Source organism: Solanum stenotomum, chromosome 6 (assembly GCF_019186545.1).
Source record: "Solanum stenotomum isolate F172 chromosome 6, ASM1918654v1, whole genome shotgun sequence".
Taxonomy (NCBI): Eukaryota; Viridiplantae; Streptophyta; class Magnoliopsida; order Solanales; family Solanaceae; genus Solanum; species Solanum stenotomum.
The window spans coordinates 18,860,200-18,869,849 of NC_064287.1; the positions used below are offsets into that span (position 1 = coordinate 18,860,200).

At 32.5% G+C, this 9,650-nt stretch overlaps 1 protein-coding gene across 1 annotated transcript; it reads right to left on the reverse strand.

Moving 5' to 3' along the window:
- Window positions 1-440: 440 nt before the first annotated feature.
- On the reverse strand, window positions 441-1,108 carry LOC125867736 (uncharacterized). The gene has a single exon (XM_049548305.1). The coding sequence runs from the start codon at window positions 1,077-1,079 to the stop codon at window positions 441-443; it is 639 nt and encodes a 212-aa protein (XP_049404262.1). The 5' UTR covers window positions 1,080-1,108.
- Between the last annotated feature and the right edge of the window lie 8,542 nt (window positions 1,109-9,650).

Here is a 9,650-nt window from a genome sequence, read left to right on the forward strand (position 1 = left end):
TATTTACTCCACAATAAGCGAAGATCCTGCATCAAAACCATCAAGGTTTCTTGTTAAAACTTGACGAGATCAATAGCACTAGAGGCATTTAAGTCAAATAATTCTACAATCAAAATCATAAAAAGAGTATTGGCACACAAAAGCGTGGAGTGACTTCAATTTTCATCTACCTAAATTTTGGTTGGCAAAGTTACCCATTGCAATAAAATCCGGTAAAGGTACCTACCAAAATAATCGAGGTGTACACCAATAGCACTTGTGGTGAAAAAGAAAAGAAATGATGAGAAAAAGAAGATAAATTCACAGAAAAGCGGAGTGACTTCTATTATCACGTGCCTAAATCTTGGTTGACAGAGTTACGAGTATCACTAGGAGGTCAATTAGTGGAGGTGGATACCAATAGCAATTGTGTGTTGAAAAAATAAAAATAATGATTAAAGCTAATTACCAGAATGGTGTTGATGAAGAGAAGAGGAAGGTTGATCTCTTTGATGATTTTCCATGCACTGCATGAGAAACTTGAAGGTCTCAATCTCACAAGGTATAATGAGTCCACCAGTATGATCAAACCCAAACTCTTCCTCAACTTTTTCCAACAACAATTTAAACAATGGATCACTAAGATAACTTGTGGGAATTATAAACCTCCGAAGCTCCGGTCCAACATAAACAGCCAAATAGCCTCTAGGGACACCATGGGGTGGCTCTGGACTTTGACAACTCTCCTCATCTGAATCACAATATATATTGTAATTCCTTAACCTCATACTAATCGAAGGTGATATTCCTCTAGGGGAATTGCTACCGTGTTTCAACGATGATCCAAGATGATTATTATTATTATTATTATTATTATTATCGTTGTTGTTGCAATTATTACCATTTCCCTTGGGGCCAAGTGTGACATGTTGCCATTTACTTAGAAATTCTTTTAGTCTTACAATCTGCTTAATGCCTGTCACCTTGCTTCCTCCATGTTCATCCATTTTCCTTTGCTTACTGCGACACGATTGATGATGAGATGAGAATCCAGCTGACATTGATTTTAAGCCCTTAGGCTCTTGGAATATTTCACTCATTTGATCTTGTTTTTTAGCTGCACAACAATGCCATGACTTAAATTTTCATTTTCGATTGAACTTTGAAATTAAATAAAGGTATGACAGATATACATTGTTTTAAACGATAAGACTTCAACAATAATAATTACGTCTCAAGTTCAATATTCATTTAACTATCTAAATCTCGATATGAGAGAACTATTTTGTTTTAAACATTGTTTTTCAACAATGATTTTCTTAATATATTCGTTTAGGTTCATGTTAAAAGAATGAGGGATTAATATGAATTTTAGATTGATTTCTTATAAATTATATAAAAACATTGTAAATCATAATCCGTTATAAGTCAAAATGTTTGAAAATTCATGGTAACGATACAAGTCATTAAAGAATAAACTTAATCCGAATTACAAATTTTAAATTCCAAACCAATAGAAAATAAACGTATATTCATCTTTTTGAATTACCAGAACAGGGTGAACAAAATTATTTACCGTTCTGATGGAAAATATGAACGAAAGAACGAGGAGATGGAGATTTCAGCAGTTGGTGCAATTAAGAAACGTCATTGTATGACTCATAAAGAAATTAAAATATCAACCAGCCCCAGAGGAGGAGGATGGAAGAGTTAGGCTATAATTCTTTTAAGTTTTTCAGAATTCTATAAATGGAGTAATGATTTTGAATACAAAATGATATTAGTAAGTAACAACTTCTATGACTATTTGTCACCCTTTTTTGTCGCAGCAATTTTCTCTTTAACCAATTGGTATTACCATTATTTTGTGTGAATATTAGGTGCTAATAATTTATATTTTTTTATATATAATTACTCTATTTGTCTTGAATAGTTGGCTAGCCATCTTCTATATTATTTATTATTACCTTTATTTAGAAGGGACAGTTGGAGAAGACTAACACAGCATAAGAAAGTTGTATCAAAAGCAAGTTAAATTGTACTGCTTTGGAGAAGACTAATAGAATAAGAAAGTTATACCAAAAGCAAGTTAAATTGTACTACTTTATCTTTTCATAAAGTACATGTACTTCTAACCACGTGTACTTCTTTTTCTTTTCAAGAGAACTCGTATACTGAAGTAGTACTGCACATTACTCTCTCCCTCTCAAAGCAGGTGAAAGAGTATTAGAAATTTCTCTTGGTTCACATCCAAATTTATGTTCTCTTTTGATTTTGGTGTGATGTTTGCTATTAATTCTTCTTTTCTGAGGGATTGTTGGCTGAATTTTTGAAGATGTTTCCTTGTTTATATATTTTTACAGCATAAGAAAGTTGTACCAAAAGCAAGTTAAATTGTACTGCTTTGGAGAGGACTAATAGAATAAGAAAGTTGTACCAAAAGCAAGTTAAATTGTACTGCTTTGGAGAGGACTAATAGAATAAGAAAGTTGTACCAAAAGCAAGTTAAATTGTACTACTTTATCTTTTCATAAAGTACATGTACTTCTAACCACATGTACTTCTTTTTCTTTTAAAGAGAACTCGTGTACTGAAGTAGTACTGCACATTACTCTCTCCCTCTCAAAGCAGGTGAAAGAGTATTAGAAATTTCTCTCGATTCAGATCCAAATTTATGTTCTCTTTTGATTTTGGTGTGATGTTTGCTATTAATTCTTCTTTTTTGAGGGATTGTTGGGTGAATTTTTGAAGGTATTTCTTTGTTTATATATTTTTATTGGTTTGTATCACTACAACAAAACTGCCCAATAGTGAAGGGAAAACTGGTCGCTATAAGTACGAATCTGGTCCCAAAAGGTGCAATTGCGACCAGGTACACTGGTCCTTATAGACTTAGTCGCTAAGGACCTTTAGTGACGAGATTATCGGGCTGGTCGCTGATTCATTTTCGCGACTAGTATAATAGTGGTCCCTAAAATACATTTAGGGACCATATATCTGGTACCTATTCGCACTTATTGAAATTGAAATTATGGTTTTTGCGACTAGTTTCTAACTGGTCCTTATATCATTTTGGGATGACTTCTAAGCTGGTCCACAATAATTTTGCGACCAGTTTGAAGCTAGTCTGTAAATCAGGTTGAGACCAGTTTGTAGCTGGTCTATAAATCAATTTATGAGAATTTTAAGCTGGTCCTATATCATTTTGGGACCATTTTGAAGGTGGTCCATAAATCATTTCACAACCATTACAGATTTCCTACTCAAAATGATTTTAAGGACTAACAATCTAGTTCTTAAATCACATTGCATTTGATATACAACCTGTCGCTTTCATAGATAATATATAATGTAATTACAAAATAAGGTAAGCATAAGTCATCACACTATACAACAATGAGGTAAGCTAGTAACAATATTGTGATCATGAACCCTTAGCAAAAAAATCATATACTATCCTTAAACTATAATCTAAAGTTATATGAACCTTCCCAGTAAAAAATGGTCAATCTACATGTTTTAACATCTCCTTTTTGCAAATTTCAGCATCCAAAATCTGTGAAAGAAATAAAACTTTCATTTAGAAGACCTATATATAAAAATAAACAGAAAGATGTGTGATTAAATCAAATAACAATTTCTAAATAAACTGAAGGAGTATTACTCTATTGCATAAAATATGTGCATGTCATTTTGTTAACTAAATCAATCCAAACTCTAATCATTTTCAGTAAGTACTTGATTGGGGACAACCTTTCTGGACAACAACTCTTAAAAAACAGAGTGCTTCCCTAAATCTATTGCAGTGTATAGAGCCAGCAATGATAGCAGTCCAAGAAATGAGATTCTTGTAAGGCATGTCTTCAAGAACTTTCAAGCCATCATCCCAAAATCCACATTTAGCATACATATCAACAAGAACACTACCAATGTAAACATCCCTAGAAACCCTCCCTGGCTCGACATAGAAACCATGAAGATACTTCCCAAATCAAACACATCTTAACGTTCCAGCAGGAGAAAGAGCTGCTACAACAACCACTTCATCTACCTTAACTTGTGCTCGTCTCATCTCCAGGAAAAGTTTCAAAGCTCTAATTGGCAGAGCGTTCCGGGCATACCATCAATCAAAGCAGTATTAGAAAGCACATCCTTATGCGTAATATCATCAAACACTTGGCGTAATATCATCAAACACTTGGCGTGCAAGGTGAACATACCCACTGCTAGCAAAACTAGAAACCAAAGAATTCTGCACAAATTGGTCAGAAATGTATCCAAACTTAAATATTTGTGGGAAAATGAGATGTGGGTTTTCATTGTTGGCTCTAAGAAGCAAAGGAAAAGTATGTTTATTAGGAAAAACCCCATGTTGGCGCATTTAAATGTAGAAAATATCTATCTACAGCAGCTGTAAAACTAATTGGTGCAACAATTAAGATTTTTGTGGCCATTTTTTATGGGAAATTATTGTACACAATATGGTGGTAGTAGCTGCAACACTAACTACTGCAAAAGTTGGAACTTATAATGCCTCATATGGTCGCTCAACTTATAAAAACTTTTATCTCAAAAAGAACATGGATCTAAAAGAGGATCAATGAATAGCAGTGTATCAGAAACAAAATTAGGTTTAATCTAATGGTTGACTCATTGAGATTAACCAAATAGCTTAGAAAATACTCATCAAATTGATAAAGTAAAAATCGAGAGCTAAAATGGCTGCAAAAAGTATTCTTTTTTTCAAAGAATAATGAAACTGATGGTCCAAAAGATCTTGCTGCAACTATACCTCTCTACTACATACATGACTCCATTTCAAACCAAGTTGTCACTCGAATCCGATCAGAAGAACTGTTCATTACTACTTAATTAAAACACCACTGTAAGTCTAAGAGAAGTAATTTTGGAACTACAAATGAATTCAGTCATTGTCTTTCGAAAACAATCTCTATGATCTGCCTTCACAAAGTATAGAAATAAGGTCCAAGTACATTGGCCTCACTTGTGGAATTACACTTATTATATTATTATTGTTGTTACAAGTTAATTTAGTAATCCCCAACTCAAAAAGTAGAAAACGATGGCCAAACATTTATTAGCACAAAATGAAACAAAAATAAAAGAGAGTACTGACTATCAAGACTACCAAGCTTAGTGACAGCATCAACAAATTGTTGATGTAATTCAGCAGTCCACATCAATCTTGGCTTTGGGTCTCTTGTCATCACCACCCCATCGTTCTCATACAAATAACTTCCTCCTCTTCCCACCCCATCAATTGCATTATACATACAATTCCTACAAACACTGAATTCAGTCGATGACTACTAACTAAAGTCATCATATGAGGCAGTCGATGACTACACAAGTTAGAAATATATTGTCATAAAATAGCCTGAGTTTTCAGTCAGCTTAATGTTGCTATGACGATTGTCCAGTAAAACATCAAGAAGTACTTATACTGTGATGTGTAAACTGTAATCGCAAACTAAAATTTACAATGAACAAAACATAGTCAAAAAGTTAAAGTTGAGAGAGGAAGAAGAGCTTACATGTTCTAAATGAGTTTGTTATCCTCACTTGAAAATCCTTAAATAGTCAAAAGTGCCTTGTTCTATGTAAAATTTTATCAGGAGTTAGTGTGCTGAAAAAATATAGCATTACATTGTACATGTTCTAAACAACAGGGAAAGTCTAAATGTATTCATGAAACGAGGAATTACTATAGATGCACCAATGTACAAAGCCAAATACATGACTACGACTTTGAGGTCCAAAGCATTTCTCAACAATTTCTATGCTAGAAAGTGATGGTTCAGACTCCATCAATTCTTGAATTTGAGCCTACAAAGTGTATAGAGGAGATTTTTTTTTTCAGATCCCAGAATAAGTAAATGCTAAGAACATGTTCAATTAATCAAACACACATGCTTCTCAATTGTTTCAGAATCAACAAGTGTGTTATTCTTCTTGCGAGTCTCTTAAAAGATAGTTGCCAAATCTGGTGGATTGCCATCTTTTTCGCCCTTTACATAAAAGTAAACATGTCAAAGAAGAGTTCATCAATATTAAGACAGAAAAAGATTTGATGATAACACCTTTTGATAAATAATCTCTCTAATTGGCTTGCTACTAATATGATGAAGCATCTTCAACTTAGCTCTATTTATTGCGTTTCTATTGCTTCTCGCCTATATTTGAGTAAACTCATCAACAACTTCTCCAACAATTTTTTTAATCAAACTACATGACGACCAAGCAATTTCAGTAACTATCTAGAATCTAATTGAAATCAAGAACCACAAAACAACAATGACAAACAACCACGAATTTCCAAGTAGCTTAAGACTTCAAAAATGCACCACAAGTAGTAACTTTAGAGATCAATATGCAGCCATAGTTGTAGTAGAAAAGAACAATTCAAAAAAACATTTGAAATAGCAAAAAAAAAAAGGTAACTACTATGAAGTATATTATATGAAACACATACTTTTAAAGTTCTTGTGATAACTTAACTTTAATCCAATAAAGAATACACTAAATTGATCAAAAGTAAGTAGAAATAGAATTCACTCAAACTAAATTTTACTAACTTCAACCAATAGAGTGTTGAGAGAAAACAATTTCTCTCATAGTAATTAATAATACTACTACTTCTCAACAACTCTCTTAAAGTGTATTTTTCTCAACGATTTTGGACTCAACTATTGAACTCATGAAAGCTGTATAGATCAAAAAACAACTTGATATTTACAATAGTGGCTGAAAGCAAAGATTGACAGCTAGTTTCGAGTCAATGTTGTTCATGAAATTACAAAATATTGAAAAAGAGAAAGTAGAATTATACTAGAATGCTACTGAATAAACAAAGTAAGTGAATATTTCAGATGCTTTAACAAAGCTCATTAACAATTTTGTTTCTTTCTCGTCTAATCCTCAAGCTACTCATAGACAAAAAAATAATTAGATGCTTTAACAAAGCTCATTAATAATGTTGTTTGTTTCTTTTCTAATCCTCAAGCTACTCATAGACAAAAAAATCAGATACTTTAAAAAATCTCATTAACAAGTTTGTTTCTTTCTCATCTAATCTTTTTAGTGTCAGAAAATACACTGATAATACAATAAAAAGAACCATTCAAAATCAAAGCACACAAACTGGGTACTGAAATTAAAGACACTAATGGTAAAAATATTCAACTAATTCATCACCCGATAGAAAAAATAATTTCAATGTCAGCCTTACCAAAATTTCTTGGCAGCCCTAGCAAGTATGCCAACCTAACAGAGAAAATCCTTAAATAAATTCTCAAATATCTCCTCTTTGACCCTCAACCTCCAGCCTTACCTACAAAACTATCATTTTCGGTCCTAACAAAATAACATTGAGTATCTATAAGTGCCAAATCACATAATATTCAATCATCAGAAAGAAAAATGGAAAATTATACCAAAAAAGAAGAAGAGGGAGATGAATCTGGAGGAATAAACTTACTTTAGATCTACATAGCTAGATGAAATGTTTTTCTCCAAAAAAAACCTTCAAACATCAAGATTTAGGAAATTTTTCTGCCAATAATGCCTTCAACTTTCAAGATTTAGGGACTTCAAAGCTTGTTTCATAGAGCAAGAGAGAAAAAATTAAGGATACATCAGCGATTTTTGCATATTGTTGGAGAGAGAGAAAAATCTACTACTTTTATTAATGGATTTTGGGGGTTTAGGTTATTACTATAGAGAGAGAATTTTTTAGAGCCTTTTAGTTTTTCACTTTTTGTTCCCGCTCTTCTCTTGTAGTTTCCGCTGAAATTTTTTACTTAGGGACCAGTCATTTTTATTTTTAGAAAATAATATAGTCAAATATGGACTAGTAAATAATATCATCCTTATAAGTATATTTTAGGGACCATATTTATAACTTGTCACTATATTTTGGTCTTTAATGTGCCTTTTTGTTGTAGTGTATACCTAAGTTCTGTTCTTGTGAATATGAATTATTGCTAGGGCTCTTCGTTGTCTTTGGCCTGTATTTCAGGTATGTTGTCCCTACATAACCCAGTGTGTAAAGTTCTGAAGAGGGATTATTTTAGAGATATCTTTTCTACTTCTAAAGAAATTGAAAAGATATTGTTGGCTGTATTTTGCTATTTTGAGAGATTCAATACTTATCTTTCGTGTGAATTTTGTGGGTTATTTTTAGATGAATTCAATTTGACTAGTATTGCGCTCAAAGTCTATTTGAACGCCACATGACTGTCAGGAGAGGTGGGTAAGTTGATTCAACTGATACCGATTTTGGCATTAAATACATATTTGTAATTTGTAGGCATTTTGTATTACAATTTCGAATAGCAGTATGGTATTGAAGAGAAAATGAAACTATGTGAAGAGGTGTGTTGGATTGACGTATGGTGAAAAATGGTAAACTGCTGATCAGGATGCTCGATCAAAACTCATTATATCTATAAACATTCATATGTGATTGTAAAAGAAATTAAACGTTGATGTGGGTAGATATTGATGTTTGGCTTCCCCTCCTTTTGTTAATCAATATATCGTAATCGTACAGGTACAATATCAAAGATAGAAGAAGTCAAAGTTGGTTGTGTGTGGAATGGGAAGGACCAGTTTCTAAACATCCTGCAACAAAACTAGGATGAGATAAATTGTTAGGATAAGAATTGTATATTCTAGGATGCTCGCCTAATGTGTCAAATAGTGCTAGAGAAGAAACTTTTAAGGCGAGGCAAGTTTTTATAGATAGATGAGAGCAATAAATATATTTCTAGATTTTTCTGACTTATGTGTAGCAACAAATTTTTGACATGTTCGAAACTACCTTATTCTATATTTTCAGTAATTTAGTTTTACTAATTGGCGACTTCTTATGTTAATATTCATCCACGTTCATCCAACATGCTTAGTATTAGTTAACTACATGATTTCAATAATTATTTGTAGTTTGTATATCTACGTATTTTTGGGTCTGGCATTCGTTGAAGAACTTTTCTTTCGCATTGTGAAATGTTTGTATATAAATGACCTCCTTATAGGATTATTAAATTGAGAAGGCCTTGCCATTTTTATGTTTAGGCGAACTCGAATCATGAAATTGTTTCTCCCCTGCCTTCAAGGTTGTTTACAGTGAACAGAATACTAACAATTGAATGTATTGATAAAACATCGATTATGACAGAACAAAAGAGGATTGAAACCTAGGAAGAAGAGATGTATTTTCAAGTTGGATTAATTATTGAAATCATACTTAAATTCTATAATTACGTTGCGATTCTGATTTCATTAGGTGATTTAAGTTTAGTTTTGTACAATTTCACAAAAGGATTTTTGTTATTGGTAAACTCATCTTCTTATACTATCTAATATTTTCTACTTCCTACTTCAGTCTATAAAGCAAAGGTCTTTATCTTTTTTTGGGGTAAGCTTCTCAGTTCTTTGGCACTTCTTTTACTAATATTAAGACAGGCGGTGAACTCATGGGTCTAGGCATGGCAATTCCCGTACAAATGAGTGCCATTATGCTGGAAATATAATATGTTATATTGATAGTGAACAACTTCATGCAGAAGTTAACAATAGAGGTATGTCATATAATGTTTTCCACATTTTCACCAGTGTGAGTAGGCAATGTATTTTCCTCATCAATGTGA

Excerpts from the sequence above, each read along its gene's own strand:
- LOC125867736 (XM_049548305.1), bottom strand. The coding sequence starts at position 1,079 with ATGAGTGAAATATTCCAAGAGCCTAAGGGCTTAAAATCAATGTCAGCT.